General features: G+C 35.6%; 1 protein-coding gene across 3 annotated transcripts in view; it reads left to right on the top strand.

Moving 5' to 3' along the window:
* The window catches only part of PREX2 (phosphatidylinositol-3,4,5-trisphosphate dependent Rac exchange factor 2), a 284,540-nt gene that overhangs the window by 84,797 nt on the left and 184,507 nt on the right, over window positions 1–15,236 (top strand). For all 3 annotated transcript variants that reach the window (XM_087420479.1, XM_004436261.3, XM_087420480.1), the window contains one exon: window positions 2,826–2,987. In XM_087420479.1, coding sequence (XP_087276605.1) covers window positions 2,826–2,987 — 162 coding nt within the window. The remainder of the gene's footprint in view (window positions 1–2,825; window positions 2,988–15,236) is intronic.

The raw sequence follows: 15,236 nt of genomic DNA, 5'->3' as shown, positions 1-15,236 counted from the left end.
ATGCTAATGAAGTTGAGGTCAAAGTTACATAATTTCAGAGCTTGGTTTTTCAATCTTTATTACAGGAAATGGTGTGGGTCTCATGGGACAATAAATAATAGAATGTGGAATGACATTGCTAAGAAAATACCACCTCTGGAAAATAGAAAATGCCCCATTAATAGTCATAGATCAATTGCTTCATTGTACTGACCAAAATTTTTATTATGAAAAATGTATTTTAATTTTCTAATTACTGCCTGTACCTCAAGGATCTGTGCATAGATTAGAATAACAATTCTGGAAACTAGATTTTTTGGAACTATAAAATCAGGATAGGCAATTGAGCACATGAGCTTTGAGTTCAAATCCTAAGTATACTGTTTACTAGCTGCATGACTGAGCATATAACCTAACCTCTTAAAGCCTTGGGTTTTCATTTGTGAAACAGAAATGACAATGATGATGATGAAATTATAGCATGTACCTAGAGGAATGTGTATGTGTATGTATATGTGCTATATCCGTGTGTATGCATGTGTGTGTATACATATAAATGCATATATATAAAGGATTAAATTAATAATTAATTGAGCTATTTTATACAAATCATTTAGCAGAGTACATACTCCGTAAAGATTAGCCATTATTACTCACATATATTTGATTCTGATTTATTTTAATATATTGTTTACTACTTGGTATCTAAATTAAAAAAAATACTCAGGAGTGGACATATGGACATATTACCTGGTGTTCTCCTTGATTTACTTTTTGAGAAATAAATGTTATGAATTTGAACTAAAAGTACATTTTTTACTACACTTTTGTCAGTTGCATAAATTGGGTTTCTATGTAAAATTTCTTTGAAAAGGATTTCTTATTAAAAAGCAAGTTGAAGTTGCCTGGTTAAGTCATAGAGAGAAGCTAACGCAGGGATCTTGGGTTCTTCAGCACTTTGGCACAGTCTTCAGAGGGGAGGGAGGATTGGTGCAAATGTGACTCCTGCCTATCGGAGAGTCCCTTCAGACCTCCGACTTGGTGACTCAGATTTGCATGTGTACTCATCACCGCAGCTATTCCTGGTCCTGATTGTGGAATCCCAGGAATTTGTTTAAGAGTCAGAGGGATAGTGATATTAAGAGAAATACATCATGCCAACATGATTGTTCTAAATCACTCATTTCCGGATAAGGATGACCTCAGGTGTTTGAGCTGACCTCTCACAAGATGGGATCATGGACACATCCTTGCTTAGGAAGAAAGAGGCCAATTCAGAGCACCTTCAAGCAGTGCAGACATGACATCTTTTTCCTTTTTTGGAAGATTATCTTCACAAAGAAACATGAAAAATTATTTACTTGGGTAGTACATATGTTGGCGTTGATATTTTTCTTTGTTGAACTATTAGCTGAAAAATTGTGCTGGTATTCTCTTTGATTTTGGATAGTTTTATTTATTCACAGAAAAACATTAGGGGATTAGGCTGTGTGTTAAAGAAAAGATACGTTGGTCTAATTTGTGGAAATTGAAATTATTGGGTTGGCCAATCAGCACAGGGTTCATAGACAGAAGATTATTACTAGTCATTTCTCTCACTATTTTACATTATCTAAATTCATGCCTGAACTCCACAGACACCTATTGGGCACAATTCCATAGTGCCCCAAATCATGGCCTGCAGAGTGACTTGACTACTTCACATCGTTTACAATTATTTCTACACTTTAGAATTTCTGGAGAAGCCTGCATATCTCTTTGACGGATTTGTGATCCAGCATAACTTTGTAAACCTTGTCTTGGGAGTGGTGTAACGTGTCTTCTTTTGGTGCTAGCTCTGTAGAACAGTGTGAATACATCGAATGCAGAGTCAAAGTTTATGGCAGAATTTTCAACAATAACAGGCCTCAAGAGAGTATAACAACTGCATATTTTCCCACTGTATGTTAAGAATTAAGAAAATTCTTTTAAAGACTTGCCTCAGGATTTCTGTAATTGTGTTAGTTACATGACGATGGTGACTGTAGTAAAGAAACAAATGACTAATTAAAAAACAATGTGGTCGCAACTGTCTAGACAGTGGGTGAAGATGTTTAATTTTGTGCTTCTAAACAACTAACAAGACCTTTTAATATATTGAAAAGTTTAAAGATTGCGCTAGTTCTGATATTCTGAATGGAAAAAACAAATAAAAAGCCAAAAAATCTCCCCAAAAAACAAAAAGAAAGCTATTGAGGGGTGTATGACAGTTCATTCATTGCAGAGAATGAACTTGAGTTATTGGTAAAAAGAGCATAAATTACTCCTTTAATGATGAAGTATTGTAGAATTTATAGATTTTTTTCTAGAGTATAAGACATTATTTAAAAATTTGGCTTTCTTTATGACATATTTTTATAGTTGCTCAAAAAATTATTAGAAAATAAGACATTTAAATTATTTTTGAAATTATGGGACATATTCATTTAAAGATTTACTGTTCTGTTAAAGACTCTAGGAAAATGAAATTGACAAAAAAATATCCTACTGGAGCAAAAGTCAAACTTATAAAAAATTACATGCTACAGGTAAGATATTTGATAATTTGAAAGGAGAAATCTAATTTAATGTTTAAAAACAGTGTGGTTTGGAGGGAAAAATAAAAGTGACTGCAAAATGTGTATGGAATCACACTGCTTCTTCATTGATTCAGCTTTTCATTTTGATCTTAATCTGGGTGGAGTTTGTGATGTCCCAACTGAAAGAGGCTCTCACGATCTCTGCAGTTTTCATTTCCTGGTCAGTCTGAACCTGCTGTACCAGAAAGCGGAAGATCAAAGGGCGATTTGTTTTTTGTGTATAAACAGGAGTTGCTGAAGCGGACTCCAAGGAAACACAGTGACTACGCGGCAGTGATGGAAGCCCTCCAAGCCATGAAAGCCGTCTGTTCCAACATAAACGAGGCCAAGAGACAGATGGAGAAGTTAGAAGTTTTAGAGGAATGGCAGTCACACATTGAAGGCTGGGAGGTACATTCACTGTCCTCAACCATGGAGCTTAAAAGAGTTTTGTTATGTCTCATGCTATGTGTACAATTATTGGCATTGTATGGAACCATCAATGGTCATTTTCCTAGATAATGCTAGAGGGCTATAACCGTTTCTGAAAGATGCTGTCATTATTATTTTGAAATGTCTTTAAAGTGGCAGTTAATTGACTTAACCTCAACCTGAAACCTTTCTGGTAGAGCCAGTCCATACTGTGTGGGTTATACGCTTTGATATTTCCGTATTTGTGCATCATGATTATCTTTTTTCCTGTCTTAACTTTGGTCAGTAAGTACACAGCCTGAATCCTGGAGAGAGTCAAGAAGAGGAGTAAGGCTCCAGACATGTGCTGTGATATTATTTTTAGACTCTAAATTGGGTGTTTGATGATGAGTTTCCTTTTAAGCCCACTTAATCTCTCTAAATTTGAATTTCTTCATTTCTCAGATGAAGAAGCTGGCTAGAATGTGTTTTTTAAGATCCATTCAAGATGAAACATTTTATGGTTTCATGATTCATTAAAGAAAGATTTTAAAAAACGACAAAAAAGCAAATGAAGAGTGATATTCAGAATCTGTAATATGTTTTCAGCTATGCTAACTTTGAATCTCAGTTATTTCCTGGGGTTGAAGCCCTATATTGCTTTAGCACTATATAAAGAATAAACTACAATTCTGTCTTTAAATTGCCTCAATTTAGATGCGCATGAGCTTTCAACTAGGATAATTTTTTACTGTTATAAAGTAAGCAATTAAGATAATTATTTGAAAGTGTAAAGAAGATTTAAACCGTTTACAACCAAGTATTGTATCACACAGATCCAAGTGGATTGCTTTTATCTTTAGGGCTTTATAATTGACTGATTTGTTTTTTATCTTCAGTATTTTGGTTTCCATTTAGATCTGAAATTATATGCACTCAGATTTGCAAAGAAACCTCAAACATTGACCTCAGGGAATTCTCCTATTTGTCCACTCTTCGCCATGAATCTTTTAAAATGCTAACTGGGATCTGTTTTAGCTTCCTCCTCATCTATATTCTTCCATTTCAAGTGTCCAGGGTGACCTCCCATTTCAGCATGAATGCTACTTGTTTCAATCAATTTAAATGGTTGTGTGTTTTACAGTTGATTCATGATGATAATTCCTTTCCCGGGGAGCGGTTGTCCTGCTGGGATGAGAAAAATGGACTGAAGTTTGCTTTTGTCACTCAAGCATTGGAAGAAAAACCGAACTTACTTTAAATTGCAGGATTTGTCAGTGACATCTGCCAGGCCTTTTACCAAAACAAAAACTTCACAGACTCTTTTCGGTGCTCTAGGGAAATGGAATTTGTCATAATTTTGTTTCCTACTCGTATATATCCTAAAAATTGAGTCTACTGCAGAAATAAGAAATTCCTTTAAAAGTGTTGATATTTCTTGCACTGTACACACCAGTTACTCAAAGGAAGAATGTATGTGGGCCGTACTACATCATATGTAACCCCTGGCGAGGGGTGCCTCGACTCCCCAGCCTTAGTGCATTTATAACACTTGGAGTGCAAGAGAAACATAGAGCATCAAGACAGAGGAAACTGGCTGGAGGAAATCAGATATGACTACAGTTCCAGCAGGCACAGGGGAGATAAATGAATGTTGGGTTCCGAAAGAGTGCCAACACAAATTCTATTTGAGTAGATTTTGAAAATGATTGCAAAAGACATAGACATACTGTTATTTGGAAGTTTTGGGACTTTGAGAGAATGCATCTTGGAGCAAGGCCCAGCCAATTGGTTGGCAACTTGTGATAAGAACCTAATTCTCCGTCTCAGGCCACCACCTTAGAGAGAGGGGGGAAGCTGTTCTAGTACTCAAGCCTGGTCCTTTCTGGGAAGTTTAGGAGAAACTGCTATCTAATAGGACTTCAGAGGTGCACAAGACAGAAAGATACAGTCATACAGGATGAATTCAAGCCCTGGAAGGGAGTGGGAATGGTTAAAGAGCTTTCTTTGAATTGCTAACAGGGATTATTGCTCAGCTCACAGACAGTTTTGTGTATGTTTAGAGTGGCTCTTGTGGGGTTAGGACAGGGCCAAGGACAGATATTGGGTGGCGTGACAGTTACAGAACATAGAATTCTTTAGAGAGTTTTTGAGGTTAGGAGTCTTGCACTAATATTGGGAAATAGCTCCCTGTCTAGCTCCTTCCACGAGCTCCTGCAGACCTTTTAGGACCACTTTAGAGGTGACTCTCTTGCTCCAGTAACTAAAATTCTCTTAAATGGGCTCTGAGTCTGATAATACCATGTATTTGCATTATTTCCACTTTAAGTGGATTATTATTTCTAGTAAATCATTTAATTATCCAGGGTCTTATTTCCCCATTAATCAAATGAAGGCTTTTTATGGCAAAATCTCTCAAGTAACTTGCCCATCTAGTATTTTGTGCTACTAAATTATCATTACATTCCTTTATGTTGAATTTATGTAACAAGCTATTGAAATTTATTGTTCCCAAATCATATGACATAGTAAAAAAAGCATGGCTTTTTGAGAAGATTTGGTTTCTAGTCCAGACTCGAACTCTTAGTTTGGGGATAATGCATCAAATCTCTCCTACGTATGGTGTGGGTTATTGCAAGGGTCAAATGAAATAAGCAAAAGTGCTTTGAATACTGTAAAATGCCGTGCAAATGAGAGATAGTATTTTAAAGTTTTGGTTCAGTGGTTAGATTTTACCCTTGAGAAATTCCCCTCCTTTGTCTCATTTATGTACCTATCTATAACCTAAGCGTTATATTGCTTCAGGTTATATGGTTCCATGCAACAGAAACTAAAAGAAAAATTAATTTAAAAGATATTGAGTAGCTAACAGAATCAATAGAAAAGCTACATTATCGGACTCGAAAGGGTGTGTAGGCAGCTGAAGCAGTTTGGCAGTCTCATCAGTGCCCTAGCTAAGATGGATAGGCTCTAATAGTTTTTTCCATCCTTATATCACTCAAGATTCAAGATCAAAATCCAAGATTCCACTAATCTTGATGGATAAATTTGCTTATGAGAGGGCAGAAGTCCTTGATTGCCAATCATCCCATTTTCTTTTGGGGAAATGCTGATCCTCCATTGTTTGCTATCTTGGTGAGTCTCATAACAGTTTGCTAAAGTGTTATAATCCCCATCACACAGATTTTAAAAACGAAGGCTATATAATTTACCCAAGTTCTTACAACAACAGATGACAGAGTTTAATTTGAAAATAGGCAGATTGATTCTAAAGCTTATATTCCTTGTTACTATGCAATTTTATACCTACTCAGATAAGAATTTAGCAGATTCTTTAGATTAAGTTGGTTTTCCTTCTTGCCCTATAAAAGTAAGTTGATTATAGAAATTGCGTTTTTGCCAGCATTTACATAGTGACTGCCACCACAAAAGATCTGTAGTTTGTTTTAGTTGTTCATATTTGAAGTTCTGCCTTTTATTAGTATAATTTATTACATCTCAGTCGTATGTCTTGTCCAACATTCAAAACATTCCACAAGATAGTCTGCTGAAGGTAATTGTAGGGTAATGATCAGTGTGCTTAGAAAGAAAGTTTATTAGCTGTTTAATCACAGTCACTGATTCATTTTGTAGAACAGGACCATTCTCAATCTTAGTCTGCTTTTTGGTTGATTGATAGTGTTGTAATGATAACTGTACTCTTTGTAGTTGTACTGAACTATGTTGACAAAGGAGTATCAATAAACATTCTGTCATTTAGTAATTCAGTGTTAGGTCCTTGATAGATTTGTTTGGAATTGATCTCTCAAATCTGGAAAAAAAATTACAATAAAAGATGAGGGGGAATTATTAATAAATGAAGGTGTTGGAAAAATAAGAGTCAAGATAATTATTGTGTTTTAGGAAGTAAAAAGAAACAGAATAGAAATTTGACATCTCTTGATTATCTTTTTACCTGCAGAAATACAATGCTACAAAACCATTTTAAAATCACCTCTTGTTGGGGGCCGGCCCCGTGGCTTGGTAGTTAAGTGTGCGTGCTCCGCTGCTGGCGGCCTAGGTTCGGATCCCGGGCCCGCACCGACACACCGCTCGTCTGGCCATGCTGAGGCTGCGTCCCACACACAGCAACTAGAAGGATGTGCAACTATGACATACAACTATCTGCTGGGGCTTTGGGGAATAAAAAAAAAAAGGAGGAGGATTGGCAATAGATGTTAGCTCAGAACTGGTCTTCCTCAGCAAAAAAAAAAAAAAAGAAAAAAAATCACCTCTTGTTGTTTTTGAAATTTGCTACTTTCATTTAATTGAGTTTGTGTCTGAGAGTGTACTGACTTCAAGACATGTTCTCTTCTTATTCATAAGTGTGAGTCTTCCAGAGGTTGTGATGAGACCTGTTTCTTTATGTCTTCTCTACATGGTGATTTGGTGAATACAAATTTGTCTACTACCTTGAGGTAGAATTGATTTATAGATGGCCCTTGTTCTTTAAGGATAAGTGGTTCCGGAAAAAGATCATTGACAGTGAATTTACTTAAAAAGGGGACCAAAATTTTGTAATAAGTGGGAGGGGGGAAATTTGATTGGGATTTTATCTTGGTAAAATGCAAATTTATATTATTAAATTGTTTTATCTAACATCTAACAGAATTTAGGTTATAGTTTCTGTTAATTTGAATCACAAAAAGAGTGAATCAAATGCTGAGTGCTTTTTTGGGAGGAGCATACATTTTATGACAAAACTATGTGATAAAACAATGTGAGAGTCTTCATTTCACATTTGACTTTCATAGTATTTTATAAAGATTTTTTTGAAAGAATATTCAAATACTTCATTAATTTTCTCAAGAGACCCTTTTGATATTGAAACTATTCTCTTATATGAAACACCCATTTAGTTGTCATTCTTGTCCATTTTCTTTTCTTCCACTGTGAATGGGTCTAGCTCTGTTAGATCCTCATCTGTCAATGCATTGTTGTATCTGAGTGGGGAAGTTTCAAGGCCTCATGTCATCTTTCATCTTTTCCGAGATTGTGGTTTCTCTCTGCAGTCAGTTTGTGTTTTTATGCTATTGACGTTCAGCATTTAGTTGACAAGATGAATGAGATAGACTCTGGTGTTAAGCAGGGAGAGCTGATGATGGGGTCAGATAATTAGTGAATAGTTTCATATTACAATGATTTTTGCCCCTCATAGCTGCAAAGAATCAGTAATGACCCCTTATGTGACTTATATTAAGAGAACTTGTTAATATAAAAAAGATTTACCCTTTCAAACAATCCAGATATGGTTTAGCAATATTATTTTTATTGGGTTTATTGAGAGAAGGGGATTTGTTCTGTTATTGCAGTTCTTCATAAATCATGATTCTAGTATTTGAAGAGGCATTGGAAATTAAAGAAGCCATAAAATAAATATATTCACTTCTGATTGTCTTTTCTGGCAATTGTCATTTTCTGAAAGCATGCTTTGGCACCTAACTAACGTTCACTTATAAAATTTATCATGCTTCAACATTAAATTCTGTAATGGTGCTTTGAAATTTAATAGTTTTTCATGTATGCTGATCATATAATTGGCAGCTGATTATATACCAAATTGTAGTTTCAAAAATTGTTTAACTTCTTAACAAATTAGATTCTGAATTGTTATTATTTTCTTGCTGGATCTTGTAACATGAGGCACACACAAGAAGAGGAGCTCTTGGTGAGGAGTGTTGCCAAATGGGCTGCCTCTGGGTCCCAGTCTTTGTGGACTGAAGTCATTGTTTGTTCCATCCATTCAGACTGACCTCTCAACCATATTGGAAAGTGATATTTAAATGCTGTCCTTCATAAATTTGACAAAGAAAATGACTGGAGAATGATTGAAACCTGAAACCACAGCATGGAATGAACTATATCATTAATTAAAAACATACATAATTATAAACACACAGAGCCACCTCTGATATTCATCACAGTTAATGCATGCCAACTCTCATTTTGTTAACGTTCTATTATTGCAGTGATCACACTGCATTTAATTCTGTGTTTACATATCTGTTTCTTCCACTGATGTATGTGTTTCTTGGGAGCAGGGGTCATGTCTCAAGCTATGGGTCCCCAGTATCTAGGACAGCGTCTGATACATAGAGGGTTGAACGGTAATTAAATGCAGATATAATTATATTGTAGTTATGTATTAATTGTCAGTGGCTTCTTACTATTTTTTTGATCCTTTTGGCTCTTTGAGTTAATAGCAGTGATTCTGGCCTGGTTCTGTTTATAGTTCAAGATTTGTTTCATTATTCTGCTACTTTGATGTTCTCTAATCCTCTTTAGCATTCTGTTCTGGTTTATGGTCCACAAATGTACCCTACGAGACTTTTCAATTCCTTGTGTTAGAGTTGGACACCCTGCAGTCGTTTGAAATTCAGTCTTTATCCAGTATTTCTACAGTACCGTTTCTGTTTCTTTTGTCTAGTGGACATACATGGGTGGGCTTCCTTCAGTGTGTTTCACCTTTTGTGCTGCTGGGGCGGTGGTGATGGGGGTGGAGTAAGATAGGTTTGCACAGCTAGGGGTTAGAAAGAGAGAAATTTTCAGAATGAGAGGGACCTGGATGAGTATGTCTCCTACCACTGATCACAGTTATTTATTTATTTTTACTTCTTACCTTGAACTATCAGTCAACGTTCCTTTCCTGACCTAATAAAAGCAATCAGGATTAAAACTATCCATGTAACTTCCTAGCTGGAGTTTTGCTGTATTTCATTTTGTATATGTAATTCATTGCAAGCAGTCTCTGATTTTACATGATAAATGTAGCTTCCTAAAGGAAAATGCACAATAAAAAAGATAAATAATCTAGATGATAAAAGTACATTATTTTGGTTATTTTTTAAGGAATTGCTAGAAGACAGTAAGACGCTGAATCATATGGGTAAAAATATTATTTAGAAATATCTGCATTAAATATGTACTTATACATATTACATTGTATGTAATGGCTTTAGGGCAGTTCAAAATTAATGATTTACCCAAAGCCCTCTTATTTTTTGAAAATAGTTCTTTCACACCTTACCTCTCAAGTGTTGGTTTATGACTCTGTGATATGTCACTACTCTGTTACAGTAGCGTGTTTTCATGGTCATAGTTTTTTCACAGTCCAATAATCTGCTGCCTCTGAGATCTACATGGTGACCCATGAAATAGTCTACAAAGCTGATTTAATTAAATCGATACCTTTTTTTTTTTTTCTAAAACTTTAGGAGTAGAGAGGCCAACTTGCTAGAGATTTATACCAGGAGAAAATGTTTAAGACATTACCTGGCATGTTGTAGAAATGTTAAAAACCTGACCTGAGTATTCATCTAGAGCAAAGTGTTTATTATCTGTGGTTGTTCAGTGACTAAATGTGTATTTGCCAAAGAATAGATATCTAGATTTAAAAATTAGCATCGATTTTCAAAATGATAAAATACTAACCAGGAAAAGTAAAATTATTCAGATTTAAATACATATTCAGTGATGATGAAATATACCGTGGGTGTAACTGTGACCATGTAACATGAGTTAAACACCTCTTCTGCCCTGGGCACTGGGAAGCAGCTGGGACTTCCTTAGGCAGAGACGTGTACTCACCTTTGTCTCCATGTGAGCAAGGTTGCTGTACTGGGAACTGGAGCACCTGAGCTCAGGTACTTAAGCCTCCAAAGCAGTGTTGCTTAAAGTGTTCATGGAAAACCACATGCATCAGGATCTACTGGAATGGTCTGGAACCTACCCCAGATTTACTCAGTTTCAGTCTCTGAGGGTATTGCCAGGGAACCTGGAAGTTTTTTTTTGTGTGTGAGGAAGATCAGCCCTGAGCTAATATCCATGTTAATCCTCCTCTTTTTGCTGAGGAAGACCGGCTCTGAGCTAACATCTATTGCCAATCCTCCTCCTTGTTTTTCCCTTTTTCTCCCCAAAGCCCCAGTAGATAGTTGTATGTCATAGTTGCACATCCTTCTAGTTGCTGTATGTGGGATGCGACCTCAGCATGGCCAGAGAAGTGGTGTGTCGGTGCGCGCCCGGGATCCGAACCCGGGCCGCCAGTAGTGGAGCGCGTGCACCCAACTGCTAAGCCACAGGGACGGCCCCTGGAAGTTTTAACAAGCCCTTCAGGTATACCTCCAAACTCTAGAATCTGAGAACCATTGTCCTAGAGGTTTTGCTCTCTTCCAGTGATCTGCCTGGCTTGTTTTATTGCTTCCACATTTTTGATTTTCTAGCTCACTTCTCTGACATTCTCATTTTGACAGCCTTTAGTGCTCTGACGTTTACCTAGCAATCTGATGCTTGTAGCCTTATTTCAATTTCTCTTGTGAATTTTGTAGCTTGGCTTCTTAATCCCTAACCCCAGAAACTCTTCCAGCATTTCCAGGTAAACGAAAAAAAAAATTGCACATAATTTTCAAAATATCATAAACTTCATTTATTTCAAAGATAAAGCCATGAGATTTTTTTTTTTTTTTTACTACAGAGAAAGGTAGATTTTATTATGTAAGTGAGGGAAAAATATGCCACAGCATTATTTAAAAACAGACATTTATTAAGTTTCTGCTTGTAGGTGGGATGGATTTGAAGTGAGAGACATGTCATGATTACGTGGAAAACTGTATCTACACTTGGCCAAATTTTCTTTAGTTCTCATAATATTGTACATAACTGTGATCAAAAATTCTTAATGATTACCAGCTGCCATTGTCGTGGAACTAATGCGGAGAGGAAATCATGGTAAATCAAAGGCACAAAAGATAGATGTAGTATGAAGAGAAATGCTATGAGCTATTCTTTCAGAATGAGGTTTTTAGACAAATCTGTGTGATTTGACACAGATTCCTTTATGTACATAAACAATTCTCTAGGAATTATTTAATTATTCATTGAAGATATTTCATATGATAATAGTAGATTACAATGGTAGAGGATAGTAAAGATGATACTGTGCTAATTCTTGAAGCCTACTGATAAATGTTAAAGCCATATTGCCTCAGTGATAGAAATGTCTCAATAGGATTTAGTATAATATAATATAAGTGATGTTATGTGTATACTATGACATATACTTTGAAGCATAACCATGAATTCTAGAAACTATGGATGGTTGGGCTTGATGTCATTACTTCATGAGCTTTCATTGATAGATAATTAAACAGATGCTTTGGGTTGCTTATGAAAAGCAGTATTAACCTCAAAGAGGTCAAGTAATCTTATTCTGATTTTTGATCAGGAGCTAGGAGCTGATGAGAACTTACGGTAATGCCTTAAACATATCTGTATATTAGTGAGAGGTTTGAGAGTTGGCTATGATATCGGTCTGAATTAAATGAAGCAAAAAGTCAAACTATTCAAATATAGGATAGAGGAAGAAGACCTAGGTGCTTTGTTGACTACAGGGGCACTTTGAATTAATTGTAGGATGGGGTTGCCATAAATATGCTAATATAATCTTATGCTTAATTAATGTATAGGTATTGTAGGGGGCTGGAGAAATAATAGTATCACTATATTCTTCATTTATCAGCTCACTTCTCAATAGTTGTTTTCACTTCTGGGGGTGTTACAGATTAAGGGAGACTGACAAACTGGAGAAGGTCCAGAGAAGATCTGCCAAGATCTCCCAGGTTTCTGAAATCAAGCCAAATGATCAAGAGGCAATGAGGTTACATGGCCTGGAAGGCAGAAAGGAAACATGTTAGCAATGTTCAGATAGATATTGATGGGCCTGTCATGATGAAGAGGGTGACCCCACTCTCAGGAGGCAAAAATAGAGTCAGTGAGTGAAAAGGGGGGTAGATTTTTGTCTCTACAGTAAGGAAAATCTTCTAATAATTAGAATGGCTAAATAAAGAAATGGACTATCTTATGAGGGAATGAACCTAATTTTACTGAACGTATTGAAGAACAAACTGGAAGCCTTTTTTGTCAGGGTAGGAGTGGGTGTTCCCTGACGCAACAGGATGTGTCCACACTCAATAACTTGAAAGTAAGAGAAATAACATCATCTTTAATGAGTTAAACCATAAAATCAACATAAAATGAATCACACCAGAGATCAGAAAAAATGGAGTAACCTTGCAGAATCAGATTAGCTTCAAAGCTAGTAGTAATAATTGTACTAGCCTTTACTGAGTCCTTTCTTTGTGCCTGGCATTGTCCTGGGAGTTTTACATATATTGTCTTATTAATTCTCACTCTGACTGTATTAGTTAAGCACTATTATCCCTTTTCTACAGTGGTTTGAAGTCGTGAACATAGCTACAGAATCAAAGCAGCCAGTCAGAAGTTTGATTTGTTAGTATTAGAAGCAGAGAAGAGAGAGAGAGCGAGAGAGAGACACACAGAGAGACAGATAGACTGGATAGTCTTGTCCAGGTGGTAGATAGATTCTCCTTGCCCATTGCTTACAAAGTCTCCTTAAATCCAGCTCACCAGGATTCTTTCTGATTTATAATATGGCTTTCTAAATAGGTAAGCTTGCAAAGGGAGATTGTGTTGGCCATATTCATGGAACCATTGACTGTGTATGTCAGTTATTTTTATCACTGAGAATAATATATCTACTTTCTATTTTATACGTTAGTCCCCGTGAGTTCTTCAGAGCTTGGACAGTATCTTCTGTGACTGTGTAAAAGGATGGAATAAATCGCCTCTAGCCATTATAGTTGGCTCAAATTTACATTAAATTCTCCTTATATTTATTAATAAAGATAATAATCACAAACAAGTCAGAAAATGTATTGTTAGGATATCTGTTGTATAGGAATATATCTATAAATACCTACATATTTAATCTTGGGAACTTATTAGGAAGACTGGTTAATATGCAAATTAGGATAATATTAACAGTAACCCTTTCATAATATAACAGATTATCTTCCTGCCTTGACTTTCATGGGCTATTACAAGAAATAGTCTAAGGTGAAGTATTTTGTACCTTTTGTAAAATTACTATTAATAAAACCACTTTTCATAACATCGTTTAGGTCTCTTGTGCAAGAATCAATGTGATGTTTCCTTTTTTACATTTTTAATACTATTCTATCTTAATTTTTTTCTAAGGTGTATCAACTATAAATAAATCGTTGCCACTGGAATTGGGATTTATATTCACATTTGATGACAGTTTTTGCTTAATTATCACATGAAAAAGTATATGAAATTGAGTAAATGTTTGATGGATCTCCATTTGTATGTCTACCCTTAAGATGAAAGGAAAGAAGAGAGGGAAATACCTAAAATTTAAAATGTGTTTGTAATTTAGATACTCAAATTAATACAATAACACTATCTTAATTAACTTCCCTTTTGGGAAGTCTCTTATTATAGTTATAAGAGTTGTCATTTTAATTTAAATTTTTCTAATTGATCAGAAAAACTATATCAATTATTATTGTGGAAATATGAAATTTAAAATTAATGTTCTGAGTTTTAAATATCAAAAATAAAAACTAAAGCATTAAGTTTAAAAAGAATCAGAAATTTTCGGCTGGATTTAAAGAGACCAGACATATTTAAAACTTCTTGTATTCTTGCAGAGCACATTTAGCAGATCTCTACTGAGAACTTCCTTTTTTTTGTCCAACTCAGTGCATTAGTTATGATAGTTTAGGTGTAGAAACAAATAGACTACAACATTCGTAATTGCTCAAAATAGATGTTTATGCTCAGCTCACACAATAACCCAAAGCATGTATTCTGCTCAGGGGCGGCTTTGCCTCTGTTGATGATTCAGGGGCCCAGGCTCCTTCCGTCTTGTGGCTCCTCTCAAATTCCATGGTTAGCACTTGTGCTAAGAATCAGTTTTATCACTAATCATATGACATTAGTGGGCACTCAATAAAGGCTTATTTAATGAATGAGTGTGCCTATGCCAACTCTTAATAACTATGGTTAAAGGCTGTATGGAAAATCGCTCTCTTTAAGTAGATTTTTTCCTTTTATTTCTTTTTTTCCCCTCATCTCCATCCAAGGGCTGGATATATACATTGAGACCTGCTAAAAATTTAGACAATTTCATATACTTTGTCATCTGTCCATGGAGCTCTTTTCCTATCCCAGGGAAAGAGAGGAGGACGAAAGGGGTATTAGGGACATTAATGTTATGAATCAGTTTGAAATATTCTCCTTTTTAAAGAACATAGGTAACATGTATCATATATGCTTATGTATGCATACATATATAAAATAGCTAAAAGGAGACACAGAATCTCTTAACAG

This window comes from Ceratotherium simum, chromosome 31 (assembly GCF_057802395.1).
Source record: "Ceratotherium simum simum isolate JZ-2026a chromosome 31, ASM5780239v1, whole genome shotgun sequence".
NCBI lineage: Eukaryota > Metazoa > Chordata > Mammalia > Perissodactyla > Rhinocerotidae > Ceratotherium > Ceratotherium simum.
This window is presented reverse-complemented; position numbering and strand designations above follow the sequence as displayed.